Genomic DNA, 25,060 nt, shown 5'->3' with positions numbered 1-25,060 from the left:
GACATGGGGAAGGAGTATATGTTCAAGATACTTATTTATTTATTTATTTATTTATTTATTTAGACTATTTCTATACCGCTTAATATATAAAAATATCTCTAAGCGGTGTACAAAAAGTGGTGTATTATAAAAAGTACACTATAAAGCCATAATACAAATAACTCATACATAATTCTTATTATTAACAAATAAATATACTAACAAATTCCATCACACTTTCCCACTTAGTTATCCCCTGCCCCACTCTGTTCCAACAACTTGAAAGAGAGTCCTGTCGTAAACCATAGTGCATTCAAAAAGGCTGCCCTTCCGCTTCTGTTGTTTCAGTCTCCAAGTCGGCTTCGCAGTACTCCACCTCCTTGAGAAAGAGGCCCTCTGGTGGCACAGTGGTGTTCTGGGGGTGAGCCATCAGGTCTCTGGTCCCCAGGAGCTCCTCTACATGGCAAGGTTGCAGCTGGTTCTGGCCAACAGCCACCAAGATGCCGGCCATGCACCACACCGAGGGTCTCCCCACCACCACGGCCATACTTGTACTGGGATCTGCAAATGCAACGAGGCTCCGGCTGCTCCTCCTCCTGCGCCGCCACTCCCACCGTGCGGGCAGTTCAAACTCAGCCCCAGCTAGCAGTGCGGGTTGTAGAACAAGGCTTTCCTCATGAAGAAGGACATGATAGCACAGGGAGAGGGAGGGTCAGGGAGGCCAAGGTGGTCCTGTCTCCCTCTCAGGGCTCCTGATGCAGCGCCTTCTTCCTTACTAATTTTACAATTATTATCAGCATATGTCCTTGGCTCCCAATGTATTGAATCATACTGGCAATCAGTTTCTGGTCTTTGGTGAATTAGCAGTGCTTTCCATCTACCCCCATGATTTGTCTCTTGTGTCAGACTGTTTGCTGTCATTATTTTCTTATTATGAAAGAGCCCCTTTGAACAGCTTAATTTGCCCACTGTTTAGAATACGGTAAATGTTCACCTGTGATGAGGAACCTGTGGCCCTCCAGATGTTGATGGACTCCAACTCCAATTGGCCCCAACCAGTATAGCCAAAGGCCAGGAGTGATGGGAGTTGTAGTTTAGCAACATCTGGAGGGCCACAGGTTTCCTTCCCTTGATCCATAACATGGCAGCTGAGTATCATCAATCCATGCTCCCTGCATCTTCTGATAGGAGGGCAGAGAGAAGGCTTTTGGGTTCTTGTTTAAATCTACAGCTTGATGCTAGATTTCTTCAGCTGTAGCATAAGAGACAACCTACTGCTTTATTATGCTGACTAGGGCAAATATTAGCCCTGTTTGGGAGGGAATTCTAACTAATATTCTAATCCTACGTTAGTGCCTTGTGATTGAAAAAATGTACACTAACCCTGAAGAGCCAAAGCTGGCAAAGTTGTCACACAGTACCACAGATAGATCTCTCCCCCATAAGGGTTGTCCTGCTCTTTAACCTAGAAGGTGGTGACTGCTACTGATTTTTAGATATTCCCCATGGATGAAGCTAGAGCAACTAGATACTCAGCTAATTAGGTTTTCCAAGAGATCCCCTTTGGGACCCAGGCTGAAGAGAGGGATAAGGACCCTTGGAATATCACATGGCGGAACTGAAGACACTTGTAACATGATAATATAACTAGAGTACAATGTTTATTGTACTATCCAAGGCCATGACAAATACATTAAAAGATTCCAAACATATACAATGGTACAGAAATTAGTATTTCAGACATTGTAGAGTACTACAGGTAAATTACCACCCGCAAACTCAGCTTGAACTTTAAACTCTGAATCTTCAAGACAGTTTATGGCAATTTTGTCTAATTCTCTCTTCCTGATCTTTTTTGCTGCCAAGGCAAAGACAGCCACTTTATGTGTCACATAGCCATTGCTGTCACTCAAAAGGAAATGAACTGTTTCTGCAAGGGCATTCCTACATCCATAAGTTAGCAAGGGTTTCAAGAATCTTTCTCTTGGGTCCCTATACAGAGGGCAACTTAGCATGTAATGAATAATGTCTTCCACTTGGTGTTGGCCACAGATACATGATCTACATTCAAATTGCACCTTGTTATAACATCTCTCCAGGGTTGCAGTTGGCATGACTTGACATTTCAACTCAATAAAAGCATTTCTTTGGTAAAGAGGCCTCAGTGTATACAAATAGCTGGTTCTAGAATGTTCTGTTTTCAAAAGAGGAAACCACAGAGAAAATTAAGAGCTCTTAGTTAATTGCAGATCCTTCCTAGAATCTATGCAGAATAGCCAGTCCCTTAATTGCCTCTTATCCATACCAAAGGCAGAGTTCAGCTCAGGAAAGTAGTCACTATGCAGGAGCTTTTTGAGAGTTGCTGGTTTCACACTGAAAATCATCCAGGCTACTATTTGTTTGCAATAAGTAACACTTTCAGGGACAAAGAAACAGGACACAGGACTCTGAACTGTCTCCTTACCTCTGCTGGTATGCGTTTTGGGGTGGTTGGTCAATGTACATACAGTCTGTCTGTAGAGCTGGTCTGTGAGGTTAAAGGACTCCAGCTCAAGGCCCCACAGGTGGTGGGGGTGGAACAGTTTCTGCCCCCTCTTACTGGGACCAGTTCTCTTTGCTTTTGGTCACATCCACACCATACATTTAAAGAACTTTTATATCACTTTATTTGTGTAGAGCCTTTGTGCCCAGCTCATCATCAGCCAAAAAGGCCCTCGGAGTGGCTTACATACAATCAATTAAAACAAGACTGGCTGGGCAAGAAAGGAGTTCAGTAACAAAGACTAAGCAGAGGCATAGAAAGCATGGAGGCCAGAAGACATAGGAGATTTGTAATCAAGCCCTCATTGTCCTTTAACCTAGCACTTGTTCCTTTAAATGTCCACATACACCTCTGCTAGGTGTATTGTCTGTCTGTCACTGCAGAGCGGCAAGGAAAAGAAGCCCAGCGAAGAAGAGCCTTACGAAAAGGATGAGAAGCTCCAACTGGTCCGAAGAGTCGTTGAATCCTTGCACCTGAGCCAGGCCTTAGCTGGAATGAGAGACTTTGATCTACTTCTGGGGGAACACTGGCAAATACTGGGCACTCAGGACCTGGGCATGGGGGGCTCCATCTTCATGGAGCCGGAGCCTGTTGTGCGCAAGTTGGGTAAGGATAAGTGTTGCCCTGAGAGTTCAATCAAGGACAATGTTTTTATTTTCTCAGCTGAGAGCAAGGTTGTTGCAGGGCTGGCCACTTGGAGCATATCTATGTTACATACTTATAGGGATTTAGGGCTGAAAAAAAATGGCCTCCCCAGATTATTCATGCTGTTTGTGGGCAGTGTAAATTGGGAGGGCATCTTGCCAAATGTTCAGGTGGGAGGGAGGTGCAATTCTCCAACCGTTTCTCTCAAATAATTCTTTTCTGGGGAATTTTGGCTTAATAGAGAAAAAAATTCTATTGATAGTTCATACTGGTGGATGAAGTAAGAAATGGGCTAAAATGAATATATAGCATACAGGAGGTAGAGAAGAGCAATGTGTAAAGCAGGAGTGTGGGGTGCGGGTGGGCATGTGGAGCTCAGATGATGTGTGAATGGAGGGCTGAATCCAGACTAAATTAATCATACTTAGTTCCTGCTGAAAGCAATAAATTAGCTATGTCTAACATTTACTTCAATGGGACCAAGGTGCTACAATTTTTGGCTGTAATCCTAACCTTACTTACCTGGGAGTAAGCCCCATTGACTTCAGTAGGACTTGCTTCAGTAGAACTTGTTTCTGAGTAACCATGGTTAAGAGGATTGTGCTAGATCCAGGCCAGTAGACTAGGGTGTACCTATTTCATATGTGACATGTTGGGAAGATATGCTTTTAACTGCAGTGATGTTATGGATCTGTCTCAGCTGCTCTTAACAAAGTCCCTTGGGGCAATGGCAACACACCACTGCATAGAATTGCATCAGTATATGTCCATGCATGGTGCTGTATCTCACCCAGACTCCCAGATTTACAGGTGTGTGGGGCTGTACAGAGACTCTCCCTGTTTGATGGCTTATCCTGCCTATGGGGAACTAGAAGTGCTAGTGATTTACACTCTTCTTTTTTCCCCCTCCCATAACAACAGATTATAGCAGCATGACATTTGAGGAGCTGGCCTACCTGAACCCCAAGATGGCTGTGGAACTTCTTAGTAACAACTTCAGGTCATTCTGCAAGAGTTGTCCATCAGGCGGTGAGTCCCTGGGGCACTGGAGCCAGGGTAGTATTAGCCTGACTCACAAAGGAGTAATAGGAAGGAGAACAGTGGTGGCTGGTACCCATTGGGGTTGGTAGGGCAGAAAGCAAGGAGCCCAATGGTAGGTGGAGCCAGAGCCAATGGCAGGCAGAGCCAATTAAGTCTAATTTTGTCCCCATCTTCTTTCCTGCTGAGATCTACAAGGGCAACACTGAGAGGAAGCTGAAAGCCAAGGCCATCCCCTGGACTGGTTGTAAGCAGGAAGGTGGGCAGACGGGGGCTGGCTGAGTGAGGAGAGACTGAGGTTGGTGGGGCAGGGCCCCATTGGCCAAAGCGGACCAGATACCACTGGAAGAGAATAGAGCTAAGCTAAGGTGGAGCTTCGACCAAAGAAGGTTACAGAGCAGTGGCAGCTCTGCATCTTAGCTGTGCCCTGAGAAGGAAAAAGGAATAAGGGAGAAAAAACAATGTTTTCTTGCAGACAGACAAATGCAATCGGTTTCCCCTGAACTCATGAGGTCTTGCAAAGTCATTGCTCACTCACTCAGAGAAGATGGCCTCCCAGAGCCAGTAGTAACAAGACTTGCGTTCATCCTTGGAACGCCACTTCTTTTCCCCCTGCAGGAGTGTTCATTCGTCCATTAGCTGTGAAAAGGAGCCTCCACTGGACCAGATCAAGTTTGTCCTTCATGAGGAAGGGGCCTGCCTCAAGAAAGCCCCTCGTAAAGCCCAGGTATCATATAATGCCATGCAGATGTGTCCTGCTGTCCTGTTCCAACACTCGGGGTCAAATCAGATGTGATGCTAATTGTGTGAATGCAGTTAACACGTACATTTAAAAATATGTAAATAGCAGCCACAGAGAAGTCTGAGCAGCCAGAAGACCTTGAAGGGGTGGAGAAGCGAAGTGTAGCTTTTCTCTCCTGACGTGGTTCCACGAGAGACATCTCTTCGGAAGGTGCTGTGTGCACGTCAAAGGAAGCCCCCGTTGACACCAATAAATTGAAAACAGCAACTTCAGAAAGGAGATTGTTGTTACAGCGACTGCTGTTTGCATGAGATAGGAAGCTGCCTTATGCAGAGTCAGACTAGTGCTCCAGTTAGCTTAGTATTTATTTATTTTATTTTATTTAAAAAGTTTATATCCCGCTTCAGTTCCAAAGAATTCTAAGCGGCCAAAACAATAACATAGTGCAAACACATTATACAATATACAATATATAAAAAATATAAATTATCTCTCACATTACAATTCAAAAGCTAACCAAAATAAAAAGGTCTTAACTTGGCGACGAAAACTAATTAAAGAGGGGGAAGAACGAATTTCCTGCGGAAGAGAATTCCAAAGTGTTGGTGCTACCACCGAAAATGATCTATTCCTAATACCAGTCCGATGAATTTGGGAAAAAGAAGGAATATTAAGGCCGGGGTCTAATGAAGATCTTAAAGAACGAGCAGGCTCATAAAACGAAATACGATTTGAAAGATAACTAGGGCCTGAACCAGATAAAGCTCTAAACGTTAAAACCAGGATTTTAAACTGAACTCGATAAGAAATTGGAAGCCAGTGTAGTTGTTTTAGGAGCGGAGTAGTGTGAACTCACCAACCTGCTCCTATTAACATCCTGGCAGCCGCTCTTTGGACTAATTTCAGTTGACAAAGTATTTTAAGGGGAAGTTCAGTATAAAGCGAGTTACAGTAGTCTAACTTAGACGTAACCAAGGCATGGGTAACCGTGGTTAGGTCAGAGAGTTCCAGAAAAGGGCGCAATTGGCGAACCAATTTTAGGCGGGCAAAGGCACTTCTGGAAGTTGCTAAGACATGGGCCTCCAAAGTCAAGGCCGAATCCAGAAGGACACCCAAACTACAAACCTGGGTCTTTAAAGGGAGTAAAACTCCGTCTAATAACGGTACATTCCCTATTTCCAACTTGGTTCGGTGCCCAACCACCAGCACCTCTGTTTTATCTGGGTTCAATTTCAGCTTATTCTGTGTCATCCAGGTCTTAACTGCTGTTAGACAATTATTTAAAGGAAGGATGGCATCTTTCATATCCGGAGGGAAGGAAAAATAAAGCTGGGTGTCATCAGCATATTGGTGAAACCGAATTCCAAACCTCCGGATGATCTCTCCCAGCGGTTTCATGTAAATGTTAAACAGCATCGGTGAAAGCACCGAGCCTTGTGGTACTCCGCATGACAACGGCCAGGGATCAGAGCTAAAATCCCCAAATAGTACTCTCTGTGATCTGCCCTCCAAGAAAGAGCGGAGCCACTGAAAAACAGTGCCTCGTAAGCCCATCTCGGAGAGGCGGCCCAAGAGAATGTCATGGTCGATCGTGTCAAACGCTGCTGAAAGATCAAGAAGGACTAACAAAGAAACTTTCCCCTTGTCTAACTCTCTCCGGAGGTCATCCACTAAGGCCACCAATACGGTCTCAGTTCCATGACCCGGCCTAAAACCAGATTGAGATGAGTCGTAGTAATCTGTCAGCTCCAGGAAACTCTCAATAATTTCAATAATATTGAAACTTTCTCAATAATTTTACTTAAAAAAGGTAAGTTGGACACGGGACGGAAACTATCTAAACTGGAAGGGTTCAAAGAAGGCTTTTTTAATAAGGGAATAACAATTGCTGCCTGGAAGGTGGCCTTGCTGGAGGGAAGCATTGATCACCTCACTGATCCGGTCTGCGGATTGTATTGCCAACACTAACTAGCGGCTGCCCTTCTGGGTTTCAGAAGGACATTCCTGTCTCTTAGTGGAGATGCCAGGAATTGAATCAGGGACCTTCTTCATACAAAGCAGATGCTCTACCACTGAGCTATAGCTGTTCCCTGAATATAAATGTGCACCTTAATTGCATTCATGCAATTAATGTCATGTCTAGTTTGGTCCATGGTAACTGCCTGTTTTGTGGTACCAAGACCGTCTTGTGAGGTGTTAATAAACTGGGAACAGAGAAGCGATTTTCAGGGAGTTGAAGGGGGACACAATGTAGGCCAATGGTCTTCACAGTCCTTGATGTATCCTCTTTTGTCAAATAGGTTTGAGGCTGCAGCTGTACACAAACTTGTTGAGGATGGAGTAGGTCACCTTGAACAAAATAGGACTTATTTCTGAGTAGACACTCAGTGGGGGCGGCTTCTGAGGCTGTGTGGCTGGGGCTGCCTTGCTCTTTTGGCTTCCCAGCACCACATGTCACTCACTGCTGGCAACTGAGAGGGGCAAGGCAGTGGGAAGCTGGGTGTAGTGTTGGATTGGTAATCCCACCAGCACCTACTGGGTACACTGTGAACACTGCAGCACTCCAGACACCTGCAAACCTGTTTAAATCAGGTAAGGTTGGAATACAAGAAATGAACTGTGCTGCCTCTCTCATGCCCCGCTTCAACTCTCTGGAGAAACAAATGACTGGATCTCCAGTAAATGCCTATATGCAGGGCTGCATTAAAGAAAGCAGATCCATATGCTTCAAATAAGTCACACAAATGTTATTATTTAATCCTCTCATTCTTATTGAGCTTGCCAAGTGTGCAAGCTTAACAATTTGAGGGGTTTTGCACCATTTGGAAAGTTTGGTGCCCAAACCAATGAAAGCAGAAGGAAATAAGGAAGGCAAGCATCCAGCCATACAGACGAAGAGAGATCCCTAGTAGAAGCCTGGAAGGAAGGTCCAGTAGCCCTGTTGAGCACAGAACCTCTGCTTCATGGAAACAGGACTCTTTTTTCAAATCGGAGCCTTTCTTCAAACCTCCTTCTACTGGGCGAAATTCAAGTTGCTGATTCTGGTGTATAAAGCCCTACACAGCTTGGGACTAGGATACCTGAAAGTCAGGTAGTCTCACCCCTTATATACCCAGTCGATCACTATGTTCTGCAGATGAGGGCCTCCCGCAGATACCATCTTATTGGGAGATCCACTAAAGGAATCGGGCCTTTAGAGTTGTGGCATCTGCCTTTTGGAATCCCCTCCCCTTAAATATTAGACAGGCACCATCTCTGTTGTCCTTTTGGTCCTACTGAAGACCTTCCTCTTCCAACAAGCCTTTTAAGTAGAGATCATTCGCAGCTGCACCCATATTGGAATGTTTTTAAGATGTCTTTCTTGTTTTATTGCTTGTTTACCACCCTGGGCTCATTTGGGAAGAAGGGTGGGATAGAAATTTAAGAAATCGTTTTGAAGCAAGTCTTCATTTGTTCCATATCTGTCCCATTTCATTTGGTGAGATTGCCTAGGGCCCATAGGCAGAAAGATAGTAACTAGCTCAAGCTCACTGAGTGAGCTTTATAGCTGAATGGAGGATTTGAACCATGCCTCCCTGGTGCATATTCCACACGCTTTATCAGCTACATCACACTGGCTTTCATCGGGCATAGAAACAATATTTGAAGTTAAAGTGGAGATTTTCAGGAATCTGAACATTGCGGAATTCTGCAGGTCCCTCTGGGGCTGGGACTGTCCTTCAGAAAACGCTGGCAGTTCTTAGGATTCACTGTATTAGTGTGTGCAAGTGTGATGAAAGCTATATTTGTCCCTGTTTCCCATCATCATTTGCAGCCTGGGACGTGAGCATCTGCAAATAAAAAATAGGTGATGTGGATGGAAGAGCTAATGCCCTCGGCTGTCTGATCTCTCCTTACCTTTTCAGAGACATATCAGACGTGCTGCAGAACCCCATCCATTTGGATTACTTCAGGCAGTTCCTCAAGGTGCACAACGCTGAAGCCCCGCTCCTTTTCTGGCTAGCTGTGGAAGAAATTGCAAACGAGACTAATACCAGGCTTCAGCGTGTTCAGATCAATGACTGTGTCAGGACTTTCTTCTTCCACAGTATCCCTCCCGGTATGCAGGCCCGACTCCCATTCTACCTTGCTCTGACCCACCAGCACCAACAAATTAACCCACAGGCTATAGATACTACTTTGAATGACAGGGATTGTGAGCTTGCCCCTGACCTGTCATCTACAGGAGCTTCCACCTGTCCCGTATACCTGTCTTATCCATCTCCTGGTCTGTGCACCAGTACTCCCTGTGGTAGCCCCCTTGAGGCTGACAGGTCAGCGCTGCCCTTCCAGGTCCCACGTGGCTCCACCCCAAGTAGCTTACAAATGCTTCCATGCCAAGCCTGTGTCTACCTAGGAAGTAGGTAGACTCTGCCTTAGCTTCTGAGATTCCCTAGCTTTGATTGAAGTGTTCTGCCTGTTATTCCATTTTTGTAGCTCCCGTTTAGCCTGTCAGCTTCCCTATCTGCTTGTTTGCCTGCCTTCTGCATTCTCAGCCCCTCAGTGCATCTTTCACAGATTTCTTGGCTCAGGCTTTGGCTTGCAACTGACTCCACCTCCATAATGACTGAATCTGTGGATCGCTCTTGTGCTCCATTTAGTTCTAGACTCCATCCTTCCAGGACCCACAGATCAACTCCTTGCAGTACTAGGTCACCTAGCTTCAACACTGACAGCGGGTTGTTGCCACTTTGGTGCTTGCTGATTGTCTCCTACTCTTCTCATGCCATACCCTTGCCTTGTGCTGGAAAGTTTGCCCATTGATACTAAAAAAAATCCTGCCGTTCCCTTTGAGCTGAGCCAAAACAGAGACAGAGAGTTCTGTGAACATTTTTATGCTCCTCGAAATGTATGTGTGTGTCCCACCCGCCATTTTTGGTGATTTTTCAAGGTGTGAAAATGTTCATGGGGGAGGAAAAGAAATGTCCAGGCCGATGCTCCCTGTTTGCTGCGCTTTATGGCAGCAAAGGAAAGTGGAGCAGAACCAGGAGCAGCAGCTCAGATGTGCACTTGGATCTGCAGCAGAATGAGTATTGAATCCATATCCAGGTACACATGTGTGCTTGAATGCATGTTCCATTGTGCATTCTGGTGTGACTTGTGAAGACAAATCTCATTGTGATGTCATCATGTTCACTGTGTGGTCCCTGGTAGGCTGGGATCACATAATGAAAAAGAAAGGAATACTAAGAAATGGGAGTGGGGGAGATAGCAACAGACCTACCTGCTAACAGATCCAAAAATGACCAAGAAATGAAAAAAAATGATTTTTTCGCCATCTGTTCCTTTTGTCCCTTCAAATTAATTCACTCTGAAATTGTTCATAGATGAAAATGCATTTTGGCATTAGATTCCCTGCTTAGAAAGCAAGCATACAGATAAACATTTTACCATACGTGAACCTGAGCTGTGGTAAAGTTTTCCTTGTAATTTTGGCAGGAAAAGTGGCCTACCAAGTGATTACATGCAGTATTTGTATCAGTTAATGCCTCAATGATCCTCTGTGTCAGCTCAAGTTTGCTCAGTATTGTCCAAGGGCAAAAATAAAAAGGAAGTTCTGGAAAGTGTGTGTACCTCTTCTTTTTTCATCCAGAAAAGCTGCTGCAGTGTGATGCTGATATTATCAGAGAGGTTCCAAGGGCACATCAAGTCACTGTCCCCATGTTGGTCACAGCGCAAATGTATGTCCTGAAGGCCTTGGAAGCAAAATGGTGAGTAAAGTGGAAATGCAAAACAGGTTCACAAGGATAGCTTTTCTTCAAACAAGTCCTGCCTGGGTTAAAAGTATGCAAACATCTTTTGAGTATGACCAGCATTCTATTCTTCCATCGAGTTTGTGGCCTGAAGTGTCACAAGTTGTTACAACAAGGTTATAGAGCTTAAGCACCTTTGGACAGAGACCAGCCTTTTTCCATATGCTACTCTGGGAATCACCATGTACATTGATTTAATACATACATTATTTCTTTTTTATGTACATTTATATTCCTGCCTTTCCACACAACGGTGCCCACTTTATGTAATTCATATAAATTACTAAATAAGAAAAATAATTAAGGGTGGATTTCAAGAAGGTGTAACATGCCTGCCTAATCTTGAGTCATAATCTATTTATAACATCCAAATTTTTTCCTAGAAAATGTTTTGGGGAAGGATCGGGGAGTTGGAAAAAAAGGTGCACAAACAGAGAGAATAAACAGATGGACTGAATAAGGTGGACCATGTTTATATAAGGAGCAAACTAATTTTCTCACCTATCTTGCTCTCCTTTTCGCTGCACTATGACAGGTTTAAAATGTATCAAGGCTTATATCCTGAAAGTGAAATTTCAATTCTTCCACCTGGTGGGAAGGCGATGAGGGGCTCCATGGTGAAAGACAAGCTGGTGAGTGATGGCTATAGAGTAGTGATTTGGATTTGTGCCCTCCTGCCTTATATTCCGACCATATTTGAAATGAAAGACTTGACTGTCTTGAATCTGTCCTAAAGACTAATATCAGTTTGCCACAGGATTCTGGAAGCTCCATTAAGTAAACAAACCCAATTGTCTGTGATAGCAAAACATTGGGTATATGTTGGAGACACAGTTTGCCAGAAGAGTTTTCCCCTTGTCTTCTGCTTCCAGAAATGTGTTTCTCCTGATTATTGGTAGTGAAATTATTGGCTAAGACATATGTTGGCTGAACCATTGAATCTGGAAGCTGCTTTTGATTGGATCGGCCAGGACTGTGACAGAAGCAGACTCATGTATCTAAAGCTGGATCTGTTCCCATCACAGAACAGATTGGGGCTGGGTGGGCCCTGGATTTTAGGTTCAAAGGGGACCTTTGTAGTTGGGAGTACTAAACCCTCCATTGAGTGTGCAGTGTCCTTCCTTGTAGTCTACCTTCTTGACATCACACTCAAAGCTGTGCTATGTAAACCAAGTGTGGGGAACCTTTCACCCTTCAGAAAGTTGTGCCCCAGACTGAGGGGGAGCTAGATCGGGGAGTGGAGTCAGATGTGGACAAGCTTCCTTGGGAAGCGGGAGGAAGGGAGAGTAGCGGGGAGGGTTCTGGAAGACCCCAAACTCCCATGCCCAGCACTTCTATGGATGCAGTTCCTGCCCCTCCTGCGAGTCCAATGCCAGAGCAGTTGGAAAGCGACTCCCCGATTGCGCCATCCACGGCCACTCGAGAATCCTTGCCGGACACTTCAAACGCTTCCTAGCCAATCGGTGTTCTGCTTGCAGAGCCTGCACTGTCACCTGGCGAAGCCCCCTGCCTGATGTGCCGTCTGAGACTAGACCCCCCTTGCTCATGCCTGCGTGAGGAGGCATGAGAAGGGACTTTTGAAAGGTGGAACTCAGGCACGAAAACCTTCCCTACTGAAGTCGGTGCTTTCCAAGGCACAACTGCTGAGTCAGCTTTCCCCAAACGCTGCAAAGACTGCTTAGCTAGGTTAGTTAGGAAAAGTAGTGAGTCAGAGTGGACAGGTGAATGAAGCGCACTGCTTTGGATGTAACCATAACTTTAATAAAAAGAAAGGAAGACATCGCCTCGCCTCAGTCTGAATCCTTTGGCTCTGGGCAGATGTTGCTGAACTACAATTCTCATCAGCCCCAGCAAACATGGGCAATGGCCAGAGATTATGGGAGTTGTAGTTCAGCAACATCTGGAAGGCCGCAGGTTCCCCAAACCTGAATAAATTAATGTCAGAAACATGAAATAATTGCTCACTTTTCTGCAACGTCACTTTGATTAAAGCTAACCAAGCCTCTGAAGTATCAGCCACTCTCTATCTCTGTGCATAAGTGTCCTTTTATAGGTTATATACATTGGGAGTTAGGGGAGAGGCTGTGGGACCAAACTGGGAACTGTGTCAGATGATGAGAATGTACCACTTTCCAACAAAGATGTCCAGTTATCTCACTAGCCAACAGCAGCTCTCCTACCAAAACTTTACTCTCTGTAGCCACCGCTTAAGACCTGGTCTTCCCATGTAAAAGGAAACTCTAGGAATGAAATGATAGGATGCCGAGGTGGTAGAACGGACTCTTGCCACTTCAGGCTACAAGTGGTGGATTCTAGTTTTGAATATTCCTCTGTGTATTCTAGTGCTTGTTGCTGATGTTGTTACCCTTTTGGAACCAGGAAAAGACATTGTTTTTCTCTTACATCCTTTAAAACATTTTAATATATCTTTTCTCTTTTAACATGTGGTTTGTTATGTTTTGTTTGTGTGGTATCTTGGGGTTTTTTTTGTAAGCTCTCCTAGAAGCTCTGTTGAAGGGTGGTATATGAATCTTTAACATAAACAAATTAATAAATAACTCCCTGCAAATAAGCAAGAAGCACAGCTGTCTGAAGCGGAAGAATCCATTCTACCATCTCATTCTGCTGCTTGAGTAGCCTAGCCCTAAATGAGTGAGTCTTGGAGCATATAAGGAGAGTCACAGAGAGAGCTGGCCCTCCCCACAAGCAGAGGCTGCAATCCAATGGGTCTATCTTATGCATGTTTAAAAATGTGCATATATACAGTGAGAGGGGGGTTCACTCCTTCCCAAAAGCAGCAGCGTCTTGAGTTTTAAAAGATAACTTATGATGCAGGATTCAGAGCATAAAAGCACCTTCTACCTAGGCCCAGTCAGAGGTGTAGTTGTCCAGGGTCTCAGGGGACCTTAGACCCCTTAGTTTTTTGGGAGCCAGGTGTCAGCAGGGTCCCTATGTCTCCAGCATCCTACAAGTCAAGAAGCATGAAAGGGGAGTGTGCTGGCCACTGAGTAGAGTTTTCTAATATACTTTCTTATCCTGTCATGCTGATTAGAGCCAATCAGGAGGTGAGTCAGCCACTGAGAAGACTCTTCTCAGTAGCTAACACACTCCCGTTTCAAGCTTATTGGCTCCTAGGGACATCTGTTTTTATGGGAGAAGGCATTAAGAAGGAGCTCATTCTCAATCCAGCAGCAAAAAAAGGGCAAGGGGGAAGATGTGAATCCTGATGATAGCATCCCATCTATATCATCAAACAGTTTGGTAGCAGCAGGAGAAAAACGTGTAGACATGAATTCAGTAATTCATGCAGTATCTCTGACAGTGAGAAAGAAAAGTGAAATTGTGACAGTGACTGAGAAAGATAAAGCAATGTTCAAACCCAGCCAAGTTATTCTATTTTAGAAGGTTGTATAATCTTAGAAGGCGGCATGTCTGACTATCATGAAGGGACCCTGCACTTCTGAATTTGCCACTACACTACTGGGCACAGTGCAGATATAACATTGTCAATTTTGGAACTACGTTTAAGAGACCAGAAGTGCCCTATGGGCTCCTTCCGCTCCTTCTCCTCTCACATATGTGTTCCCCCTCCCTTCCTTTTAAGACCTATCCATGGTACTTCATCACATCTGTACTGATATTAATGTTAACCTTGGTTAATATTTCAGGCACCTGATGAATGTACTGCAATCCATGAATGCTTTTGCCACAATATGTTTGTTAGTGTCTGAAGTGCCACATTTGGCCATATCCAAACCATACATTTAAAGCGTATTTAATGCACATTTAAAGCATCCGGCTTTCCCCAAAGGATCCTGGGAATTGTAGCTCCATGAAGGGTAAACTGTGGTTCCCCAGGTTCTTTGGAGGGAAACCATGTGCTTTAAATGTATGGTGTGGATGTGACCTTTGTTGTTGTTCTGCAAGAAACTAACATGTCTACTCCCCCGAAAAGAATTCCACATGAGTCCAAAATATGAAAGATCTCAGAATCTGAAGTTTTAAATTCCAAACCTCTTCAAATGTTGTGTTTGAAATGGAAGGGTTTTGCTTAAAAAACCCTGTATCTTGTCTTATTTATGAACAAGCTGTGTTGTGCTGGACATAACTAACAATGCTGTCTTCTTCAGAAAAGGTGCTGGAATATACTTGGTGCGTTCATCAGGACTGTCTGCAAGTTCCGAAAAGCAATGAGTTATGTGTCACAGCGTAAACATTTTGAAGAATTCCTCCAACGGGAACTGAAAAACGAGAAGGAAAGTACGTCCTTTCTGAATCTCTTGTCTCCCACACGATTGGCTCTTGGGAAGGTCTCGGGAGGAACCTCCTTGGGTTTATTTCTTGCTCTTATTTATTTAAGGCATGGGGAGAGAGTGCCAGTTGGTGCAGGATTGAAGACTATGTGGACCAACACAAATGGACTCCTGAGAATGAAATCAGCCTTGAGAGTAAAGAAGCTGCACATTCAGAGCTGGAAACATACATGAATTGATGAAGCCCAAATTCTTTGTCCTCCAGTCTTTAGAGCTGTCCACACATTTGTAACTCTCTTTTTTGCCCTGATTTCCCAGTATTGCTTCTCTGTCAGTGACTTTCACCCTTCACCACTCCATCTTCAGCAGACCAAACATCCTCTAATGATTGAGACAGCTCCACCCTTTCCCCCTTGCTGTTGCTTATGCCTGGATTCCTCTTTTCCTCTCAGGACACATGCATGATGTCTCACGGTTGAAACCCCAGCTGCAAGGCCATCTGTTCCATGAGGTTCTGGCCTAACTCCGTTGTCAAGTGAAGACCTTTTTCTCACATTACTCTCCTATCATCCTTACTTCTCTCCCCTCTGTCTCTCTACACACAGAGAGACAGAGGGTCAAACTTTAGATACTAACATTTTCTTTTTGCTTATTTTACTATGTAGAGTGCCATGTCCATTGATTGTTGGAAATTTAGACATCTCAGTTATACAACAGCTTAGTTCATCCCAGCCTATAAGAACACAAGAAAATCCCTGCTGGGTCAGGCCAAAGGGCTATCTAGTCTAACATCTCTTCTTTCATAGTGACCAACCAGATGCCTATGGGAAGCCCACAAGCAGAATGTGAATGCAACAACACTCTCCCAGCAACTGGTGCCTCTGACAGTGGCGGTACAACATAGCCATTGACAGTGTTATCCTCCGTGAATTTGTCTAATCCCCTTTTAATCCCATCCATATTAGTGGCCGTCACTACTTCTTTTTTTTTTTTTTTTTTTTTTTTTTCAATAATTTTTATTCAGATTTTCATAAAACATACAAGACAAAATCATAAAACATTCAAAGACAAAAAACAAAATCAAAAATAGTTAAACAAAAAGAAAAAAAAGAAAAAAAAAAAAAAAAACAAAAATAAAAAATAAAGAATAAAATATTGACTTCCCATTTGTCAAAGATCAAATCAGTTATAAGTCTATAATATATAACAATCCTGTCTCTTAAGTCATATTATAAAATCACTTTCCTCCAGTAGTTATCTTACTTAATCATCAAATCTCATAAACATTACTTTATTCTTTCCACAAAAAGTCAAAGAGAGGTTTCAATTCTTTAAGAAATATATCTATCAATTTTTTTTTCCAGATAAGCATATCGATTAATCCATCTCATTACTAATTATGATAATCTTATTGTCATAACCATAGTCAAAATAAACATTTCAATTAATCCATCACATCAGAATCTGTTAGGTTCAATAATTTCAGTAGCCATTGTTCTATTATCTCTATTAGTTCCATTTTCCATCTTCCATCTTCAGTAGTCTTGTTAAGTCCAGTAATTTCAATATCCAATCTTCCATTATCAGTATTCCATAATAATCTTGCTGTCAAAGCCATAGTCATATAGTAAGAGTCTGATGGGGATTACCTCTATCCCAAATATTTTCTTGCCATCCATTCTGAATAGGTTGCTGAAATACTGCTGTAAAATCATATCTCTGTTCTTTTTTTCAAAATACACTGGGTCATCTCTTAAAAGTTTTTCCATTGTCACATGGCTGCAGTTAATTCCATAGATTTTCTCTATATTGGGCTCCATCACATCATTCCAGTCCAGAAGATTATCCATGCCATTGATAACTTTATCTCTAGAATCTTCATTCATTTCTTCAGAGATAACATTGAGTTCCAAACAATAGATTTTATTTCTAAAGTCCATAGACTCCAAATCTTGTTCCTGTTCCACGTTGGTTCCAATCTCCGGGATCTCCTCTCTCACAGGGACCCCTATTCCAGTCTCCAGGGTCACCTCTCTCACAGGGACCCCTGTTCCAATCTCCGGGGTCTCCTCTCTCACAGGGACCCCTTCCAGGGTCACCTCTCTCACAGGGACCCTTATATCTTTAATCTCCTGCTTCATTTTACTCAATTCAATTTTCATTATCTCAATCTCATCCATTATTTTCTGAAACATAGTTATTTCCAGATTTTCAGCCACTTTCTTAATTGCCATTTTAAAAGAAAAATATAGGAAAACCACTTCTTATTTCAGCAACAATTGGGTTAATACTCCAAACTTGGTGACATCACAGTATAAACAGAGCAGACAGCCTTATCTCTCCAATAGTTAAGTAAACAAAATGCAGTTCCCAGGATCGAAACAATTAATGGCAATCGTCAAGAAACAGATTCGTCAAAATAAAATAGACCAAAAAGAGAGTAGTCTCAAAACAGTATAATATTTTTCAAAATAAAAATCTGGAATAGAAATCCCTCTTCTGTGTATATCTTTAGAATGCAAATCCAGGACAGCTTTTTGCAACAAAAACAGAGATAAGCTATTAATTAGTGCGTAGCAGAGAGAAGTTATGGCTCCCCAGTGAGATGTCAAAAACTGATCAATCTGGCAAATCTCTTTTAAACAGCAACAATTTAAGTCAAGTAAAAGAAAAATATAGAAAGAAGGGTGCTTGCCTGTTAGTGCGTTCTCTCTTAGAAGATAAGGTGAACGTTCGCTTTATCAGATAGAGCTTGCTGTTAAAAATCCGTCCCACCTCCGTCGGCTGGACCTCGTCCCATAAATTAATGAGATCTGGTCGTCCCAACAAAAATAGGCTTTGAGGTTAATCTCTTCGTTTCTCCCTACCCGGGAGAAGTTTAATCAGTCAAAAAAAAAAGAAAAAACTGACTGATATATCTGAATAAGCTTCTTTTGAGGCAGGAGCCCGTCTCAAAAGCAGGCACAGGCTAAGTCACCCTTCCCGGAAGTGGCCGTCACTACTTCTTGTGGGAGCAAATGCCATAGTTTAACTGTGTTCTGTGTGAAGTGCTTTCTTTTGTCTGTCCTGAACCTTCCAACATTCAGTTTCATTATCTGGCCGCAGGTTCTAGTGTCATATGAGAGAAGGAGAAGAACTTTTCTCTATCCACTTTCTTCACTCCATACACAATGTTATACACTTCTTCCATGTCTCCTCTTATCTTTTCTCTAAACTAAAAACCCAAAATGTTAAAACCTTTCTTCATATAGTCCTACACTTGTTTTTTAAAAAAGAAAATGTCACTTGTCCCTCAGATCCACCTCCATACCTCAGGCCTGGAAAGTGGCCAATGTAACACCAATCTTTATAAAGGGATCCAGGTAGGATCTTGGAAAGTACAGGCAAGTAAGCTTAATGTCTGTCCTGGGAAAAATGGTAGAAAGTATTGTTAAAGAAAAAATAACCAAGCATATAGAAGAGCAAGGCTTGCTGAAGCAAAACCAGCATGGCTTCTGCAACAGTAAGTCCTGTCTCACTAACCTATCAGAGGTCTTTGAGAGTGTCAACAAGCATATAGATAGAGGTGATCCAGTGGACATAGTGTACTTGGACTTTCAAAAAGCTTTCAGTGAGGTACCTCACCAGACACTCCTGAGTAAATTTAGCAGTCATAGAATAAGAGGCAAGGTCCCCTTGAGAATCAGGAACTGGCTAGGAAACAGAAAGCAGAGAGTAGGAATAAATGGACAGTTCTCCCAATGTAGGGATGTAGAAAGTGGACTCCCCAAAGATTGGTATTGGGACCTGTGCTTTTTAAACTTGTTCATAGATGGTCTAGAGTTTGCGGCGAGCAGTGAAGTGGCCAAGTTTGCTGATGATACTAAATAGTTCAGGGTTGTTAAAACAATAAGGGATTGCGAAGAGCTCTAAAAGGATCTCTCCAAACGGAGGCCCTATTCATATGGGAGCTCAGAGATGTATTAAAGACGCAGCTTTTGCCATCGCAATAGATTTGCAAGATTCACACTTCCTACCTTCAAATCCTCTGTTTTCTGTTCACACTAGTCGGTGTTCGTCTGGGAAGGATTGGTGACGCTGTTTCATGTTCCTGCCCCCAAATCTACATGTTCACCGCCTCCAGTGTATCCCTATTGCCAACAGAGAAGGGGAAGGTTCTTTCTGTCAGTTTCATTGTTGCTTCTTGTCAATTGCATGCCTCTCCAGCTGAAGCCCAGAGGGTGGGGGTGCAATTGACATGAAACTGAACTGATGAGAGCAGGGGGAAGGAAGGCTATTATAGCAAACTCTGATGCAGGAGAACAGAGAGGCAGGGGGAAGTGGCTGGTTAAGCCGCTGGAAACAAAATGGAATTTATGGAGAGTTTAGTGGGTGGAGAAAGGGAAGTATCTGAAAGCAAGGATCCACCCACCCAGCAAAAAAGTTGAAGCAAAGCGCCTACATTGAGTAACGCTGCGCAGTGGAGATGGCTTTTCTTTCACTTTTCACATTATCCCTAGATTGGTTTAATGTGGATTTAAAGGGGGAAATGGCATCCTAGCTTCTCTTTGCTTGCAACGTGATGTGAATCATGTGAATTAAACAGGGATGCAAGTAGCACCAATCTCACAGCAAGTCACTGTGTGAACAGACCCAAGGTGTGAATGGGCAGAAAATGGCAAATGCAATTCAATGTAAACAAGTGTAAAGCTATGCACACTGGAGCAAAACATCTTAATTTCATATATATGCTCATGGGTATGTTGAGGTTGTAGTGGATAGCTTGATAACGATGTCGACCCAGTGTGTGTCAACTGTGAAAAAGGCAAATTCCATGTTAGGGATTATTAGGGAATTAGGATAAGGATGAATGAAAATAGAATTGTCGATATCATACTGTCGTCATACAAATCTATGATGTGACTGCATTTGGAATGCTGTATACAGTTCTGATCGCTTCACCTCAAAAAGGATATTGTAGAGGTGGGAAAGGTTCAGAAAAGGGCAACCAAGATGATCAAGGGCTTGGAGCAATACCCCTAAGAGGAAAGGTTACAACATTTGGGGCTTTTGAGTTTAGAGAAAAGGCGAGTAAGAGGCGACATGATAGAAGTGTATAAAATTATGCATGGCATTGAGAAAGTGGATAGAGAAAGTGGATTCTCCCTCTCTGCTAACACAAGAAGTCATGGACATCCAATTAAGCTGAAAGTTGAAAGATTCAGAACAGATAAAGTACTTCACACTTCACACAGTTAAAGTATGGAATTCGCTTCCACAAGAGGCAATGATGGCCACCAACTTGGATGGCTTTAGAAGAGAATTAGACAAATTCATGAAGGATAAGGCTATCAATGGCTACTAGCCATGATGGCTGTGCTTTGCCTCTGTAGTTGGAGGCAGTATGCTACGGAATGCCAGGCGCTGGAAACCACAGGAGGGGAGAGTGTTCTTGCACTCAGGTCCTGCTTGCGGGATTTCTCACAGGCACCTGGTTGGCCACTGCATGAACAGGATGCTGGACTAGATGGGCCACTAGCCTGATCCAGCAGGCTCTTCTTACCTTCTGATGCTGAATTAAGGAACATGAACTCCACTTCCCAAAGAGCTGAGATCATGGATATAAAGTGAGTGCTGTGTGGTATTGTTATTAACTGGGATGTACTGGGGCTGAATTGTTAAATCCATTTAATTCATGGTTCTCAAATAGAGAACATACTAGATATTATGCTTCTTGGCCTATCATCTAAGGTCAGGTATATGCTGAATGTTGCAAAACCTTTCTTAGTCCAGCGAAACCCCAAGTATCAAAGCATATTACTTATGCTGAATATGTGAACTGCAATTTTTTATACTTCTGGTGGCCAGATAATTGGGGGAGATGCTGTAATTGGGACTTCCCTTTTGTCTCTTAGATATGATATTGCAGACATCACCTCAGCACCGCGGAAGCATGAGTGGCCTGAGTGGGCGTTATGGTGCATCTGCCACATCAGAAGATGTTGAAGTGGTACAAGCAAAGCGCAAGATATTTGGTGGCCGCATCATCTCAGTCAACTTCCTGGGCAATGATCTCTGTTTTTACCTGGAGATGGAGAAGTGAGTGAGCGAGCCTCTGTAATTTCCCCTTCAGTGTTTTACACACTCCTTGAACTGTTAAAGGAGGAGGACTCCATTCCACCTTTCATATGAACGGGGCAGGCATTTTAACAAGGCAGATCTCTCAACAGAAACATTTGTCAGTGTCCATCACATCTAAACTGCATAGTAAGATAGTGGCCTGTATCTTGTGCTGTAAGTAGCATCATATATAACCATCTCATAAAAATGCCAATTTAGATTGAAGGCTATGCTGTGAACATCTGTGCTGCATTCAGCCAGTGGCCCATCTAATCCAGCATCCAGTTCTCACAGTGGCCAACCAGGTGCCTATGGGAAATCTACAAACAGGACCTGAGTGTAACAGCACTCTCCTTACCTGCGATTCCCAGCGATTGGTATTCAGAGACATACCGCCTTTGACTATGGAGGTAGAACATAGCCATTTTGGCTGTTAGCTGTTGATAGCCTTATCCTCCATGTTTAATCCGCTTTTACAGCCATCCAAGTTGGTGGCCATCAGTGCTTCTTGTGGTAGAGGATTCCATAGTTTAACTGAGCACTGTCTAAAGAAGAACTTTCGTCTGTCCTGAACCTTCCAGCTTTAAGCTTCATTGGATGCATTGTGCAAAGGAAAAAATATTTTATTTCTCCACTTTCTCCATGCCACACATAATTTTATACACTTCTATCACGTCGCCTCTTACTGGCCTTTTCTCTAAATTAAAAAGCCCCAAATGCTGCAACCTTTCCTCATCGGGGAGTTGCTCCAACCACTTGATCATCTTGGTTGCCCTTTTCTGAACCTTTTCCAGCTTTAGAATATCCTTTTGGAGATGAGGTGACCAGAACCGTATTCCAAGTGCTGTTGCACCATAGATTTGTATAACAGTGTTATGATATTGGCAGTTTTATTTTCAGTTCCTTTCCTAACGATCCCTAGCATGGAATTTGCCTTTTTCACAGCCCAGCACACTGGGTCAACATCTACATCGAGCTATCCACTAGAACCTCAAGGTCTTGTTCCCGGTCAGCCACCACCAGTTCAGACCCCATGAGCATATATGTGAAATTTAGGATTTGTCTCAATATGTATCACTTTATGCTTCCTTATATTGAATTGCATTTGTCATTTTACTGCCCATTCAGCCAGTTTGGAGAGACCCCTTTGGAACTCATTGCAATTCCTCTTTATTCTAACCATCCTGAACAATTTGGTTTCGTGAGCAAACTTGACAACTTTACTGCTCACCCTATTTATGAACAAGTTAAAAAGTGCAGGCCTCAATCCCAATCCTTTGGAGACACCACTTTCTATATCTCTCCATTGAGAGAACTGCCCATTTATTCCTACTCTCTGCTTCCTGTTATGTAACCAGTTACTGGTCAAGAAATTGCTGTTTTACTGGTATTTTTATCTTATTTTACTGAATGCAGTTTACCAGCAATGTATTGTCACCTCCTAGGTGCTTCACAGTGACAACCTAGAAGAGCTTCTGCCTGCTGTGGTTTCCCATTGGCCTACATGAATAGAAAGGACCATTATGGGATTAAGGCTGTTTATAGGGCTGTTCCCCTGTTATCAGCATGAGAATGGCCCAGGGAAAGAACCATCTCTCTGACCCCATATGTTGCCTATGATGCAGTGCCTAGTCTGAACCTACTTTTTGCATCAAGTTTCTAGCCACTGACTGTTGATGAGATCCTGCCTCAAGTTTTGTGCTGCACAAAGTACTACCATTCTCCACTCTTCTCTCCATCGTTTGCTCTGTGTGTTACTGCTGCAGGTTTTTTCACCTCTCAGACTCTGTGGTAATCCTGGCCTCCCTTGGGTTGTACACAGATAAAGATATTGCTTTTCTGAAGAGCAAAGTGGCCACTATCAACAAGCTCTTTTTGAATTCAGATATCCCGCCTAAACTGAGGGTAAGAGGCTTGGAGCCACATTTTCTAAGACAGTGGGGTTGTTTGTCTTCCATAGGGACAGAAAATGAAGGTGTTGGGCATAGTATATACACTGAGGGGGACGGAGCTGCAGCCTCAAAGGGTGGAAATAGTTCACCCTTTATTGTCTCAGCTAGGTATTTTTTTTATTTCAGGTTTTTCTATATTGTTTAATCACTGAAAATAGACAAGGATGCTGGTGTTCTGTGTCAGCATACTGTTAGTGTGAGCTGAATATAATTGAAACTTGGTGGGATGACTCCCATGACTGTAATACAGCAGTTGAAGGATATAACTTGTTCAAAAAGAACAGAAGGAATAAAAAGGGATGTGGAGTCACACTATATGTTAAAAATATATGTCCTTGCACAGAAATACAGGAAGATGAGCTTGGTAGCTCCACCGAGAGTATCTAGGTTAAAATTAATGGGGCAAGTAACAAAAGGAATGTGGTGCTTGGAGTCTACTACCGACCACCCAATCAAGGAGAAGATGAGAATGTAACTTCTGAAAAGCAAATTGCCAATGTTACGAGGAGGCATGATGTAGTAGTAATGGGGGACTTCAATTATCTCGATATCTGTTGGGAGACAAATTCTGCCAAACACGGCCCCTCCAAAACATTTCTGACTTGTGTTGGAGATAACTTTCTCCTACAGAAAGTGGAGGAAGCAACCAGAGAATCAGCTATCCTGGACTTGATTCTAACCAATAGAGATGATTTGGTGGATGAAGTGGCAGTTATGGGAACTCTGGGGAAAAGTGACCACACCATACTTGAATTCTTGATTTTAACAGACGCAAAAGCTGAGAGTAGCCATATGCTCACCCTGGACTTCAGGAAAGCTGATTTTAATAAACTCAGAACAATTGTAAGTACAATTCCTTGGCAAGCAACCCTAATGAGAAAAGGAGTCCAAGATGGGTGGGAGTTTCTAAAAAAGGAAATTCTAAAAGCACAATGGCAAGCAATTCCAACAAAGAAAAAAGGGAGAAAACAGCAGAAGAAGCCAATGTGGCTTCACAAAAAGCTTTGAGATGACCTGAGAAAAAGAAGGACACATACAGGAAGTGGAAAGAAGGCCAGGCCACAAAGGAAGAATACAGGCAGGTATCACAGAATTGCAGAGATCGCATCAGGAAGCCTAAAGCTGAGAATGAGCTGAGGTTAGCGAGAGATGCTAAAAGCAACAAAAAAGCTTTCTTCAGGTATGTCCATAGTAAAAGACAGAGAAAAGAAATGGTGGACAGCTACTCAGTGAGGATGGCAAAATGATGAGAAAGAAAAGGCAGAAGTGCTCAATTCCTACTTTGGCTCAGTCTTCTCCCGATACAGGGTCCATGACCCTCCTGGGAAACATGAAGTTGAAGGGGCAGGATTTGAGCTTGAAATTGATAGACAAACAGTCAAGGAATACCTAATCACTTTGAATGAGTTCAGATTGGCAGGGCCCGATAAACTGCATCCTAGAGTATTGAAGGAACTGGTTGAAGAATTCTCAGGACCTCTGTCTATTATCTTTGCGAAATCATGGAGGACTGGTGAGGTGCCGGATGACTGGAGGAGAGCTAATGTTGTCCCTATCTTCAAAAAAGGTAAAACGGAGGAACCAGGGAACTACAGACCAGTCAGCCTAACATCAATCCCTGGAGCAGATTATAAAGCTGTCAATATGTAAGCACCTTGAAAACAATGCAGTGATTACTAGGAGACAACATGGATTTATGAAGAACAAATCCTGCCAAAATCTTATCTCGTTTTTTGATCAGGTAACCTCCCTTGTAGACTGTGGGAATGCTATGGACATAATATATCTCGACTTCAGCAAAGCGTTTGACAAAGTGCCCCATGATATTCTGATTAGCAAGCTACCTAAATGTGGGCTGGATAGAGCAACTATCAGGGGGATCCACAGTTGGCTCCAGAATCATACTCAAAGAGTGCTTATCAATGGTTCCTTCTCAAACTGGGTGGAAGTAATGAGTGGTGTACCACAGGGCTCGGTCCTGGGCCCAGTGCTCTTCAACATTTTTATTAACCACTTGG

At 43.1% G+C, this 25,060-nt stretch overlaps 1 protein-coding gene across 8 annotated transcripts in view; it reads left to right on the top strand.

Moving 5' to 3' along the window:
* RGSL1 (regulator of G protein signaling like 1) overlaps positions 1–25,060 on the top strand; it is an 88,802-nt gene that overhangs the window by 50,778 nt on the left and 12,964 nt on the right. For 7 of the 8 annotated variants that reach the window (XM_061634082.1, XM_061634086.1, XM_061634079.1 and 4 more), the window contains 9 exons: positions 2,905–3,127; positions 4,088–4,195; positions 4,823–4,931; positions 8,852–9,045; positions 10,579–10,696; positions 11,274–11,370; positions 14,869–14,998; positions 20,886–21,069; positions 22,857–22,995. In XM_061634082.1, coding sequence (XP_061490066.1) covers positions 2,905–3,127; positions 4,088–4,195; positions 4,823–4,931; positions 8,852–9,045; positions 10,579–10,696; positions 11,274–11,370; positions 14,869–14,998; positions 20,886–21,069; positions 22,857–22,995 — 1,302 coding nt within the window. Of the gene's footprint in view, positions 1–2,904; positions 3,128–4,087; positions 4,196–4,822; positions 4,932–8,851; positions 9,046–10,578; positions 10,697–11,273; positions 11,371–14,868; positions 14,999–20,885; positions 21,070–22,856; positions 22,996–24,609; positions 24,784–25,060 lie in introns of all 8 variants that reach the window. The other variant, XR_009763626.1, reaches the window with a different exon arrangement.

Source organism: Rhineura floridana, chromosome 6 (genome assembly GCF_030035675.1).
Source record: "Rhineura floridana isolate rRhiFlo1 chromosome 6, rRhiFlo1.hap2, whole genome shotgun sequence".
NCBI classification, from domain to species: domain Eukaryota; kingdom Metazoa; phylum Chordata; class Lepidosauria; order Squamata; family Rhineuridae; genus Rhineura; species Rhineura floridana.
This window is presented reverse-complemented; position numbering and strand designations above follow the sequence as displayed.